At 41.7% G+C, this 14653-nt stretch overlaps 1 protein-coding gene across 2 annotated transcripts; it reads left to right on the plus strand.

Annotated features, from left to right (window-relative positions):
- The first annotated feature begins 343 nt into the window (after positions 1–343).
- sall1a (spalt-like transcription factor 1a) lies at positions 344–12589 on the plus strand. Of its 2 annotated transcripts, XM_039612734.1 has the most exons (4): positions 344–1231; positions 3588–3773; positions 6455–9858; positions 10940–12589. In XM_039612734.1, exons 3-4 carry the CDS (start codon positions 6670–6672, stop codon positions 11378–11380), a joined length of 3630 nt encoding a protein of 1209 aa, XP_039468668.1. In that variant the 5' UTR covers positions 344–1231; positions 3588–3773; positions 6455–6669; the 3' UTR covers positions 11381–12589. The 2 variants fall into 2 exon arrangements, with proteins under 2 accessions (XP_039468668.1, XP_031602266.2); XM_031746406.2 differs by lacking the exon at positions 3588–3773.
- Positions 12590–14653: the final 2064 nt, after the last annotated feature.

Raw genomic sequence — 14653 nt, forward strand, 5'->3', positions numbered from 1 at the left:
GTGAAATATAGATTAGTCCACATGACATTGATATGAGGCAAGCATTCGTTAAAAAAAAGTGTTTGGGGAAGAATTTAAAAGCTTAATTTATCCCCATTCAGATGAACAGACTTCTGTCTCTCCGCTCTTTACCACTGATCATCCCGGCGCGCACAAACCGTTTGGCTCCGCTGTGCTCAATCAGAGAGAAAGAGAGAGAGAGCGGGAGAGAGAGGAGGGAGGGAGAGGGAGGTGGAGGTGAATGGTAACGTGACTGAATAGCCCGATGACCAATCAGATCCTCGATGGGCCGGGCTCCACATTTGTCCCACTGCCGCACGGGCCCTCAAAGTTTGTTTATTCGCGGAACGCAGTGTGTGATGAAAACGTGTTAGTAAGTAACCCCTCTTTCTGCTAATAATAATCAAATCAAAGTGATTGGGACGTCGGATCACACTCTGGACTTTTGGGAACGCGTAACGGTGCCATTTACGCACGGAACATGCTGGCGAGACGTTGCGTTTTAGCGCACCGGGAGCTTCGCTTCAAACTCTTCAGAAAGTAGGTGTCGGTGTGCACACAACAAGAGCTGAATTACAGCGATCTTAACGCAAGAGTGGAGAACGGACTACCGAGTTGTAGTGAAATTAAAGTTGGTTGGAGATCGCGAAGGTTTGAGTTGCGAGCGTCCCGTCAATCCACATCAACAGGGGAAAAGGAAAAAAGAAAGAAAGAAAATAAACTGTGATCACTGCTTGATCAGTGAGAAAGACTGAAAGATACTGTCGCGGGCATGGACTCGAGACGCTGACATTCCCCTGTAGTAGTCAAGATAAGCCTTGACTTGGCTAACAGAAGGGGTTAAACCGTATCTAAAGGGAGTTTGGAAAACCCAGCCTTTCTTCCTCATACGGATCAACTCATTGGGTGGGAGCTGAGAGAGAGACAAGAGTCCCCAGCAAATCAGGAGCTAATTGATTAAAGAGACTTCATTTGAATAGGAGGGGGGCTGGCAAGGTGCCAATCGCCTTTCAAAGAAGCCCCCCGTATGATTAATCGCAGAGCATTATTGATAATCATAACGGGGCACATGCGCGGTGGATGTTCTCGATTTACGTAATTTTTTAGAAGGTTTTGTAGTCATTTTTTTATTCTTTGCCTGCTGATGTGCCAGCCAGCATGTCGCGGAGGAAGCAAGCGAAACCTCAACACTTCCAATCCGACCCTCATCTGCCTTTATCGGAGCACAATGGTGAGTCCAAGTAACCCAACGCTCCTTTTATGCAATCACCGTGAATTTTTCTTTCTTTTAAGCGATGTTTTATTGTGTCCGCGGTCAACTCTCACTGTTAAGGAAGACTTTGAATTGGAGTTTATGCTGTTAGTTTTTTTTGTTGTTGTTGATTTCTTTACAAATTCAAGTGACTTCTTGATGAAAGTATGGTCGACTTTTAACAAAAGTTGATGCACCGATTTTCCACGAATTTCCCATTATTCAAGTACCAAGAACAATTTTGGGTAACTTGACATTTCTGCGCTGATTATTTCATTATCAGGGGTTAAAACTCGGTTCTAAACGGTTAATAAGTTAAATATAAAAACATAGATATGGTGTGTTTTCTTTGGGTTTGAGCTCGGTGTGACTTAAAAGTTTCAAAAGTTTTTAGTCTTAACTTTAGCGCGTTTTAAATAAATAAATAATCGCTCCGCTCGCACGCAGGCTTCCCTGCGTTCAGCGGTCGGTGTCTTGCCTCGACATCGACCACCCTGTCGCCCCTGCCGGGACTCCCAACTTTTCTTTGGTCCCGGACCCACAAATACCGTCTTCCGTGTGCTTCAGTTCTGCGCTGTAAACTCGTACAGACATTTCCTTCTTTTATGAAAATATATCAACAGTCTACGTCATGGCTTGTTACTTTTTTTTAAAGTAAGATGAAAAGAGGACAGAGTGCGCCGGAGAACGTTAATGAACAAACATCTTTCCCAGTTCCTCCTGTGACGGTCTCTTTAGTTTACCCATCTTTAGGCAATTTTTTTTTATTTATAAAAAAGAAGAAGAAGAAGAAAACAAATATTTGGGAAACTGAAGTTTTGTCTCGGCCATTCTGTGTGCACAAATAGGCTACACACCCGATTAGTCTAAAAGATAGTTTCGTGTCCATATAGATAAAACTGACTTCCTAATTTTAACTTGCGGACTTGTAGCCAATGCGACCATCTTACACCTTTGAAAAATACTGCAGTAAGAATGCTTTGTTAGAAATGTGGTGCCTAAAATGTGAAATGAGTTTGTAAAAAGTGGCATTCAGGACTCTGCATGAGCTCTCAGAGTTTCAGAGGCCAACATAAGCCAGTAAAGTTATAATTAATTGCAAGCTGCTTTGTTTTTGTAGAAAAGGGGAATACTCGAGCCAAACAAGACACTTTAATAAAACTGCGCTTTGAGATCACTGTAGAATAGTTTTAAATTAAGCTTTCATTCGCTACAGGACGTTGCAGCGTGTATTTTTGTTGACCGACTTTTCAGTCATGCGTTCATTAGGAGGAAAAAAATATCCATTAATATTTTAAGTAATTTCATAAATGTTCTTAAATGGAAAGAAGCCCCGACTTTGTTATTCCGCGCAGTGTGATCGAATTTTGCCGCACAAAATTTATACTTTCTGCAATTTAAAAATAAATACATCTTTTCATTTAAATGGCCTACAGGTTTCATGCGTGCAAATAAAATTTTCTATGCAGCACACTGTGTTTAGCACAACCTGAAAAGCATGTGCATTTAACATAAATATTTAAAATAAATATTCCTTTCGTGAGAAAGTCAGGCATTGAAACGCTATTTCACGTGATTTTAGGAACTTGATGATTAATGCAAAACCTAGTCTATCCCTGAGTGCTGTTTTTTTCGTCTAAATTTCCTTTAAATCTAATAAAGGGGAGTGAGGGAAAGTCACTTGTTTCAACAACCCAACTGCAGAATGCAAAAATTCCTAATTATGTCTAGGCCATATGCTAAAATAGTTGCAAGTATCTTGTGTATGTAATTATAAGAGTATGACCATGTTGTCTTTAACTTTGGGATTATTTAGCTGGAGCAGTGCTCATTATAAATGAGTTGTGTGTCTTTCTAGAGTGTTCTGGTAGCAGGAAGGGAAACAGAAAGTCATTGTATCTGTAGCTGAATATCAGTGATGCTCAGGGCTGTAGTTACTGGGAGGTCGGAGTGAGAGCCACAGAGGGTGGGATGTTGAGCTGTTTTAACCTTTGCCAGCGTCCCTCTGTTTGGAGGTGATCAGAGTTCAGGGCTCACTGTGTTCCTCTCTGCCTTGCCATTGACCCTGCTGATGAGAGCTGCAGGCGGCCCAGCAAGGCCTCAGCTTTTTTATTTAAGAGTGTGTTTGACTGTGGGGCCTTATCAATGTTGTGACCATCCCCTTATGCCCTATCAGAGTGGCCCCCCTAGAGGAGAGATTGGCAGGGCAGCCCCCTTTTGCGCTGTTTCTCCCTGCAAACACAGAGTTCCTCGCTTGTCATTTTGCCATTGTTTATGTGGTGTGAGTTTAGGTGTAGCCTGAAGGACTTGCTTTGCCTTTTTCCCTCCCCTTAAGCTTTAACCATGTCACCGGGGCAGAGCTTCTGAGATTTGAATCTTGTCCTGGACCACGGCAGCTTTAGTGGAACCCCATCTAGTGTTCAGTGGGATGAGTCCTGAGGGCTGGAGAAGATGTGAGCAGAAACCCTCCTGAAGTTACAAGTGTCAAGACGCTCACAGAGGCCCCCTGCGAAAAAATAATGTAGGATCTCTCAAAGCTCTCCAACTTTTTTGACTAATCCTTACTTTCTTGTCTCTCATATTCAGATTTTTGGTCAATCTCTTTGAGGCTCCGTCCTCTTGCTGCCTGCCTAACGCCCTTTAGCTCTGCTCACTACTTACATTGTGCTATTGATAGACATTCTATCGAAGTTTACAGTCTTTCTTCATACCAGCTTGACTTTATCTTAATTGTAATTTGAAGTTAATCCTTGCTATTTTAGGAATTAAGCCTAATGCTAGCATCTGCGCTGTTTGCTCCTAGTCTTATGTGGACAGTGGATTTGTAGTGATGCATTAATTCAGTTTTGTTCCTTTTTCGGTCATCAAGTAAAAACATATTTTGGCAGTGTAATAAGTCATATGCAGTTAATGGTGAAATGATTCTTACACTGTACAGCCGTAAAGGCATTTTTACCATTGGCTTTCCTTAAACTTGTGATAGAGTTTGGAAGACGACAATGTCCATTGCTGCATTGCAATTTGATGACGAGTCTTAGCAGTTCCTTAGTTAGCGTATAGAAATGTACAATTTGGGGGAAAGTTCATCTATCTTTGCTGTCTTTTTTAGTGTAATTTTATATTCTAGCGATAGTTATATTTTATGCTTGCATTTGTTTTATTGTGGCATTTGTTTGATAAACTCAAATAATTTGAAAGTGCACAATTGTGAAAATGTACTGTACAAAAAAATGTTTTAGTATTTGTTAGGATTTATTCAATTAAAGAAACACACTTATTATGTCTGTGAGTTAAATAGTGAATTAATTAAATTCTACTGTAGAGCTTTTTCTCTGATGTGTGTAGATTTGCACACACAGTGAAAACTCAGGTATTTTATTTTTTATGAATAACTCTGCATCTTCCAAAAGTCAGGCAAAAGTTTTTGTTTCTTTTCTATATTCTTCTATTTTCATCCCACTCATTGTCATATGATTTGATTTTCTTCACACTAATTTGTGTACAGTGAACCTTGAGAAAAGAGAAAAGGTGTTTATTTAATCCTCACATTTCTCACACTATGAATCAAACACATTTTTTCAAAATTAACGCTTGGGGTGTAGGTAGACGGGTGGGTGGAAGGAGGGGAGGATTTAACATGAAAAGTTATCATTAAAGTTGAGTCTTCCCTGTTTGCATGGTTTGGTGGTGTGAGGGCCGGGGTTTACTGTCATGGCAACTTTGCGTTATCTGATGTCTCTGAGCGGAGAAACATTGAGGGAGATAATCCCTGAATTAAACAGGATCTGCTTTGAGTCGACTGAGATGAGCAGGGCCAGGCTGTGCCGACGATCCCCGCCGCTCCCATGCTGTGTGAACAATGGGAAGGCATCCTGTCTCTCTGTGGGGCAGGGCTGCACTTCTCTGGGTTTCATTTGCAAATGAATTCTTGGCCCTGATGAAAGTGTTGAGGGGCCAGAGGCACAATGAAAGGGATTCATAGAGAAATGCAATTTGTAAATCAACTTGTATGTTAAATAGCGAGATTTTAGTGTGACAAAGAGGGAAATGAATAAGGAAAGTCTGGAGCACAGCAGTGGCTCTGGGGGCAGGGTGTCGTCTTGCCTTTTCATTCCCTGACTCGTCCTGTTTATTAAAATGGAAAATTTCAAAACCTGTTTCAGTGCGCATTTGAAATGTGGTCGTTACTTTAGAATTTTTGTCTAAGTAACAAGAGAAGTTTCTGTTGTGCTTGTTCTATGAACTGGTGTGTCTGCTTTCTTAGTTTTGGCAAGTTTGTGATGCATGCGTTCTCATATGCCACACTGCTCTTTAGCGTTGACCAAGTATTTATTTATTTATTTAATCCCTTTCAGGCATTTTTTTCCTCAAATGAATTTACCGATAACTGTCCTTTCTTCGATTTAACTTTTGAGTTTATTGAACAATACATAAACAAAACTCTTAAGAATAATAAATATTTTTATTCTTGTAATAGATGGCAGATTTGTTTCATGTTTTTTGGTTATCAACTGAGTAACTGTTTACCTTAAACTTCTTTCTTGAATTTCTTCCTCTTTGTTTTTGCTTTCTTGTGTATATGTAGTAGATGTGGTGCCACAGGCTCTGTTGTTCTTGTCTCACTGTGATTGCAGGCTGAGTGGATACAAATTAGTTTAGTGACATAGATAACCTGTCCAAGATGCCTGTAGTTGGCTGAAAATGAGCAAAGTTGACAGCAAATTGAAAGTCTAATAAGTCCTTCAAATGCTTGATTTGCACCGAGTGGACAAGTAGACTTTGAAGGGCATGGAATATAGGAAATCAATGCTTTTCTATGAAATTTCATTAAGACCCAATGATCCTGACTTCACTCTATTCTATATTTTGATGGATTATCTAGAGAAAATGATTACCTTTGGTTGGCCTGATGAAACCCAGATGTACATCTTCAAAGATCACTTTTAACCAATATTTGAGTAGTTCCCATTGATTTTGTATCCCCTCTTATCATGTTTCAGAGGCCACTACATTGAATAAGGCCTTTTCTCATTTCTGCCGGCTTATTGTTGCCTTTCAATCGTTTTTTCGTGAACACATCAGAAGGATAAGTGTTAAAACTGATTAACTTAAGATTAACAGCAATGGAATTCAAGAAGATAAACCTGCTTCTTCAGCTGCAAAACATTTCTAATCGCTAATCCTCTGTTTCCTCTTTTTCAGGGGACACAGAACTTTGCTCCGAGGACCCCCCCTGCAAGGAGTCAGACGCCCATGTCTGTAGCAGATGTTGTGCTGAGTTCTTTGAACTATCAGATCTTGAGGAACACCAGAAGAATTGCACTAAGAATCAGTTAGTTCTGATAGTGAATGAAAATCCTGCCTCCCCTGTCGGAACTTTCTCGCCTGGGTCTCCTCCTCATAATCCCGATGACCAGATGAATGACACAGCTAATAACACTGATCAAACAGAGGGCAGTGACCTTTTGGAGCCTAACACTCTTGAAAAAGACGAATCCATGGACGTGGACGTTTCCGGAATGAGCAGTGGTCACGAAGAGGACGGCAGTCATACAGAAAGCGGAAGCCCCATTAATACAGTCAGCAGCCATGCTGATAGAGGCACCTCTGGCCCCGCAGTAGGTACTTCAGCTATCTCTGCCTCACTACCTCAGCTCAGTAACCTAACTGAACTGGGGAACTTCTCCATGATCAACAGCAATGTCATAATTGAAAATCTGCAGAGCACCAAAGTGGCTGTGGCCCAATTCTCCCAAGAAGCCCGTTCGACTGGAGGACCAAGGGTGGCCGTGCCAGCACTAATGGAGCAGCTCTTAGCCCTGCAACAGCAACAGATCCACCAGCTGCAGCTTATTGAACAGATTCGCCATCAGATACTGCTACTAGCCTCCCAGTCACCAGAAATACAGGTACCTCCAACTTCTGCTCCCGGCACAATGGGGCCAGCTGCCAGCCCCCTGACCACACTCAGCTCACATCTCTCTCAACAGCTGGCGGCAGCCGCAGGCCTAGCACAGAACCTGGCCAGCCAGTCGGCCAGTATTAGCAGCATAAAGCAGCTGGCTGCAGCGGCACAGCTACCTCAGTCCAACCCAAGCAGCAGTGAGACATCTCAGAGCATTACCACACTGGGGCCATCAACAATCAATCCCCAATCCTCTGACAAAAGGCCCACTCATATGAGTAGCCTTCATTCTCAACTAAGCAGCTCCTCACTAGCAAAGTCATCGACGCCAGCATTTGGAATAGGTAGCTTGTTAAGCTCGGCCGTGAATCCCCTTCTACCTCAACCCCCACCTGGAAATCCCATGTTCTCCAGTCCTCTGCCCAGTGTTGGCACCACTGTAGAGGACCTCAATTCTTTAGCAGCTTTGGCCCAGCAGAGAAAAGACAAGCCGCCAAATGTCAGTTCATTTGAGCATAAAAGCAGCTCTGATGATGCTTTCTTCAAACATAAGTGCAGGTTTTGTGGCAAGGTGTTTGGGAGCGACAGTGCCTTGCAAATTCACCTGCGCTCACATACTGGTGAGAGACCCTACAAGTGTAATATCTGTGGCAACCGGTTCTCCACTCGTGGTAACCTGAAGGTGCATTTTCAGCGTCATAAAGAAAAATACCCTCATATCCAGATGAACCCTTACCCTGTTCCTGAGCATTTAGATAACATACCAACAAGCACTGGCATTCCATACGGCATGTCTATACCACCTGAGAAACCTGTGACCAGCTGGCTTGACAGTAAACCAGTTTTGCCTACTCTGACATCATCAGTTGGCATGCTGCTACCACCAACCATGCCAAGCCTGCCACATTTCATCAAAAAGGAAGATCATTCAATAGCCATAACTAGTCCTTCTGTTACTGCAAAGAGTGACTCAGGTGCCACTGAGCCTTCAGCTAAAAGTAATGATGGTGTATCTGAAGAGGGTGAAGGTGCAACACTGCCTACCTCAAATGGAAAAACTGAAGAAGGCAGCAAGACTTCGGGTCTCATGACAAATGTGAGTTGTGCATCAGAAACTGCTGCAGAGTATACGACTTCTACCAGCCCACCCATGATGACCAACCCACTCATGCCCCTTATGTCTGATCAGTTCAAGGCTAAATTCCCTTTTGTAGGCATTCTGGATCCTCTCCAGGGATCGGAGACATCCAAGTTACAACAACTTGTGGAGAACATTGATAGAAAGGTGAAAGACCCAAATGAATGTGTCATTTGCCACCGGGTGCTGAGCTGCCAAAGTGCACTGAAAATGCACTATCGCACTCACACTGGGGAACGGCCCTTCAAGTGTAAAATCTGTGGCAGGGCATTTACCACCAAGGGAAATCTTAAAACCCACTACAGTGTTCATAGGGCCATGCCTCCTCTTAGAGTTCAACACTCCTGTCCCATTTGTCAGAAGAAGTTCACAAATGCTGTCGTTCTACAGCAACATATCCGTATGCACATGGGTGGGCAGATCCCAAACACCCCTCTACCAGAGAGTTATCCAGAGTCCATGGCTTCTGATACTGGCTCATTTGAAGAGAGAAACTTTGATGATCTTGACAACTTTTCTGATGACAACACTGAAGGAATGGAAGAGGGTCCAGACAGCAGTGTGCCAGATACACCCAGATCTGCTGATGCTTCCCATGACAGTCTATGTAACTCCCCAGCTCCCCCTGAAATGGCTACCCAGGAAGGGCAAGAGAGGAATGGCCAAGAGAATAGTAATGAAATGGAGGAACATAATGTGATCCAGATGAAGGCTATTGCAAATGGCTTAATTGAAGGTGACTGTCTCACCAATGACTCCTCATCTCTGGGAGGTGATGTTGAAAGCCAAAGCGCCGGGAGTCCAGCGGTGTCAGAATCTACCTCCTCCATGCAGGCGCTATCACCCACTAGCATGCAGCCACAACCACGCAAATCCCCGAGCCTCGAAGAAAGGCACCAAAGGGCCTTATCTTCAGACCCCACCAGTATAAGCCTCTTGCACTCACATCCCTCCAACCTTGGAGCCCTGGACCTGACATCTGTCAGTTCACCAAAAGACCCTTTGGGCATGATTTTCCCCTTCCGTGAGCGTAGCACCATCAAGAATACATCCTGTGACATCTGTGGGAAGACCTTTGCTTGTCAGAGTGCCTTGGACATTCACTATCGAAGCCATACCAAAGAAAGACCATTTATTTGCACGGCATGTAACAGGGGTTTCTCCACCAAGGGCAATCTCAAGCAACATATGCTAACACATCAAATGCGAGACCTGCCCTCACAGCTATTTGAGCCATCAAATACCAGCCTGTCCTCCAGCCCAACTCCTTCTCTTCTATCTGTTGGTTCTCTAAGCAAACCAGAAGTCAATGGTTTCCTTCATAACCTTCATCCGGAAAACAAGGACGTACCCCCTGGCTTGGTCACATCATCTGCCTCAACATCCCCAGTGCTTTCCACTGCTCCACCACGCAGGACTCCTAAGCAACACTTCTGCAATACCTGCGCAAAGTGTTTCTCCTCCGCCAGTGCTCTACAGATCCACGAGAGAACCCACACAGGGGAGAAACCCTTTGCCTGCAGCATCTGCGGCCGAGCTTTTACCACCAAAGGAAACCTCAAGGTAAATGTCGAAACACTCGGCAAACTATTGGCCTCCTAAAAGTATGTGCGTGAGAATGTTCGTGAAAAACGAGTCTCAGGGTTACTATTTAATTTTATATGGCATGTCAGTGCACTAGGCATCAAGATGTGGTAATGTGGTATAATTAATGAAAGGAACTGCTCTTAGAGAAAAAAAATGGAAAAGCTGAATCATGCATGTAATATAATTATTGGAGAGAAATTCCAGCATGTGATCAGCTAAGAATGATCCAGTGCACACAATTAATTATCAGGTATAATCACTGTGAGCTAAGTCAGTCTGTATTTTTCCATAACGGATTCTGTAAAAAATGTCACAGGCTTAAATCATCAAGAAAAAGATCTGCTTAATGATCTTTAGGATTTTGGGGGATTATGTGGCCTTAATTTACAATTATGTTTGTTATTTTTGAATGTCTCAATCTCCAATTCCTAGTGGAGAAATAAGGGCATATGTTTTTTTTTTCTTGTTTGTTTTTTTTATTTCTAAAAGATTTACTAAATCAAGCTCAGGCTGTTGGATGATACTAGACTTACAGCGATATCTCACAATGGTATGGTTTATTTAAAAAAGGCTCATTAACTTTTTGTAAACTATTGTATATGAGCCATATTAAAATACAATTATTTTGGAGCAGTGTTTCAAAAATGTCCAAGCAGAATGTTGTCTTGTTCTTAGAAAGGGTACGGGCAGAGGTGAAATGTCACATGTAATACTGGCTGGGGCAATGAAACTGGACAGTGCAATTTTTGCCTCAGCCGTGTGGTCCCCGTGTGAGATGAGCAAATTAAAGTTCAGATTAAACAGCATGTATCAGTCTTGCCAAAAGATGTTTACACAGTGTTTGTACTTCTCATAGCATAGGCAGCTAACTGATCTGCTGCACTCAGGGTGTGAAGCTATTTTAATTCACACTCAAGCATTATTATTATTTTTTCCATTGCATCATCTCATGTGCAGCTCTTGTGGCCAAGTTTGTAAACATCTCTAGTTTTCATCCCGCTCATTGCTCTGTCTCTCACCTCCTCTCTTTTGTTCTTCTCCCTCTCCGTCTGTGTAGGTTCACATGGGCACCCACATGTGGAACAGCGCTCCAGCCAGACGTGGCCGCAGGCTCTCCGTAGATGGCCCGATGGCCTTCCTTGGCACCAACCCAGTCAAGTTTCCCGAGATCTTCCAGAAGGACATGGCATCGAGGGCAAGCAACGGAGACCCGGCCAGTTTCTGGAATCAGTATGCTGCGGCCTTCTCCAATGGTCTCGCAATGAAGACAAATGAAATCTCCGTCATCCAGAACGGAGGCATCCCACCCATGTCAGGTGGTGTCGGAAATGGGGGCAGCTCTCCCATAGGTGGCCTGACAGGCAGCCTAGATAAGCTACACAACACGGAGCCCAATGCTGCTCTGGCTGGTCTGGAGAAAATGGCCAACACAGAGAATGGGGCCCACTTCCGGTTCACACGCTTCATGGAGGACAATAAAGAAATTGCCACCAATTAGTATGTGTCCTCAAACGGGCACAGACACATAAAGATGCCTAAAGGCATACTGTACACATATGTAGACACAGACAGAGGAAGAGAACAAGACAGGGATAAAATCAGCTGAACTGCTTTGCTCGCCATTGAATCTTTACGAACATGAGTGTGAAGACAAGTTGCTTTTTTTGTACAATGTACATGTTATAGTTTTAAGGAGCTTATTTATTAGTGATTATAACCTTGCTTGAAACCAAGTGGAAGCATTAACAATTAGGTTTTGTTTATTTTAAAGCCACAATGGGTGCTTTAAAAAATGTGCTTTTGAAACTTAGAATATCTGGTTAGATAACCTTACCTTGGCATTAAGTTATTTTCTGTCTGTAGTAGCTATAATTGAACTGTCTATGTTCATGTGATGCATTAGCCCTGTAATAAGCGAACAGACTTGCTGTAAATAATGTACACTGATCTTCTGTAGATGGTCTAACATCTGTGTTCATGAATCCCCCCCACCCCGCCTCATCAAGACAAAACAATGAAATTCAGGCAAGGGACTAAATGATGTTGTAGTTCCTTTCTTTCCAATTATTATTTACCTTTATCTTATTTAAGGAAGACAAAACATTGAAGTTTGCTACATTTCAAGGGTTTATTTAGTGTTAATTTGTTTTCTCGTTACAGTCTCTGTGTATTGTACTTTCTACTTTTTTTGTTTACTTCCATATTTTTTTTTTCTTCTATCTTCTGTTGCTCGTATTTTGGTGTTGTTGAGAGCAAGATGGTTACAAATAGAGGAACATTCAGTCTGGCCTGTTTCCTGGTTTTTGGAACTGAGACAGCTAATCAAATTAGAAGGATCACTTTTAGTATCTGAGCTGGATTTCCACATTGCTGCTATGTCCCAGCATCCTCACTGACATCAAGTGCAAAGTTATGTGTTGAAGCTTCTGTAAATATGTTCAGATGTGGAAATACAAGCTCCCTTGCAAGAAAATGTACATAAAGCTCTCATGAGAAGTCCATCACGGCCAGGGGACAAAATGATAGTGTTTTTATAAGTATAAATATATATCGGGTTTGACAACCTTCGGACTGTTACATGCACTTTCTTGGAAAGTTGGAAGATCTTTATGGGTCCAGTTTCTCTACACTTTAATACCTACTAACAACTAAGATACTGTAATTCTTTACTCTAATAATCAAATACATCAGTTTTCCAAAAGAAACATTGTGTGTTTGTGTGCATTTATTTCCTAATTTTAAAAATACCGTCTCTTTACATTTACTAACAACTATACGTAAGACACTGAAAAAAAAAAGCAGAAATAAAAAAGAAATCAAATAAGTAACTTTTGTTTCTTTTAAATAATTTATGTTCACGTGCAGCTTCCACACTGCTTCCAGTTACCGTGCACAAACTACAGAAACAGAAACGGAGGCTTGGGTGCTGATGGTGTGAGTTTTCCTGCTCTTTAATTTAAAATGAACACTGTTTGAACATCGTAATTTCTGTCGCCAGTTCTCCAGATCTCCAATTAATGACTGTTCCACAGAATCGGATAAATTCAAAGCGTATCCGTGGAAAGGAAAAGGCCCCCTCCTGCAATTTATTTACAAAGGTTTTCTTTAAAAAAAAAAAAAAGAAGAAGAAGAAGAAAGAATAGAAAGAAAGAAAGAAGCGCGTCTCAGCGGGTAAACGGATGGGGTGTCCGGAGCAGATAGTTAAGCAGGAGGTGTCCGATGCGCAGTTGGCGTTATTTTTCTTCTTCTTCTTCGTCTTCATTTGAAAATAGAACTTGTATTAAGAAAGCGACGATCTAGTTAAGTGCTTTCCAAAGGAGGTTGTCAAGACGATCGCTCGGTTATCCGGATACAGTTGACGACTTTAAAGGCGTTTGCGTTGCATTTTTTATTCAAAGTGAAAATTTTTCCCCTTTTGTATTTCAACAGCTGCATTTAATTTAACACATCGTTGCACATCCTGCAATGCAGGATCTGTTAATTTCTGTCCAGCATCCTCGGCGCGCTCCCCTCCTCTTTACAAAGCCGAAATCCCCAATATTTACGTTTTAGATTTCGAGACGTAGAAGCTAAATGATCCTTGCCCACAGTGCCTGTTTTCTTTTTAACAGTCACATCTGTTCCCCTGAGCTCTGTTTGTGCAGTAAATCGGCTTCCTGAGAGATTCCTTCAAAGAACAAAAAGAAAAATAAAACATTCCCACATTCCTGCTTAATTATGACAAATTCTTCGTTTGCATGTACTATTTTAAATATGGTGTATGTCTATTTTGGAAAATTGTCATTATTATTATTATTATTATTATTATTATTATTATTATTATTATTATTATTACATTCTAAATGATAATCTAATTGATTTCATAAAAAAAATCAATTCCAAATGATAAAATTATAAATACTTAAAGATGTGCTGCAAAATTAAATCATAAAATTATAAATACTTGAATAATAAAATAATGGAAACAAAATAAATAAATAAATAAATAAAGACCTGATGAGTCATTTGGCTTATTTTTCATGGAGACTGCTCACAGCTGGGGAGCACAAATATACAGGAGTAAATACATGCTTTATCTCTGTGTGAGTCATCCCACCACTAAGCATGGACTGTGCTCTTGGTTCTCAGCTCCTTGCTTAAGTATCGATTGAGCTGTGCAGTATTACAGAAACACTTGAATCTCAGGTGGCAGGAATGTGTACAATTGATCTCTTCCACTGTGGCTCCCAGCAGTGGCTTTTTGCTCCACAACACACCGCACCACAGGAAGAGCCAGGCGAACACACTGAAACACAATCGCTACAGACTAAGAGGGGCTGTCCCAGTCTGCCTTGCTCACTGTCACAATTTACTGTGAGTCTAGTCAACTGCTCTGCCGCTACATTGAGACTTTGCTTTCAGGCAACTGAGAATATATACACAATATTATGCTGTAAACACAAATTCTACAGCTAGACACACAGTCATGCACACACACATTTGGATTTATTTTACGTCTCATGTTTGTTTTTGTTTTTATTTTAGTTTCACGGTTATTTTTCTTTTTCCTTATTCAAGCTAAATGGCTTGATGGCTTTTTGCTGCAGAGTCTGGCGAGGATGGGAACCATCAGGAAAGAAACATTACTCTCTTTAGCTGTAAGCCACTCCTGTCCACTTACTGTACACTTGAAAGTTCATTATAGGGTTGGCTTAAGTAAAGGCTGTGTGCACAGCTGTCACACTGCAAAAATAAACTCACTTGTTTTCTGGTTGTGTCAGAAATCTTTTCA

This window comes from Oreochromis aureus, linkage group 1 (genome assembly GCF_013358895.1).
Source record: "Oreochromis aureus strain Israel breed Guangdong linkage group 1, ZZ_aureus, whole genome shotgun sequence".
NCBI classification, from domain to species: domain Eukaryota; kingdom Metazoa; phylum Chordata; class Actinopteri; order Cichliformes; family Cichlidae; genus Oreochromis; species Oreochromis aureus.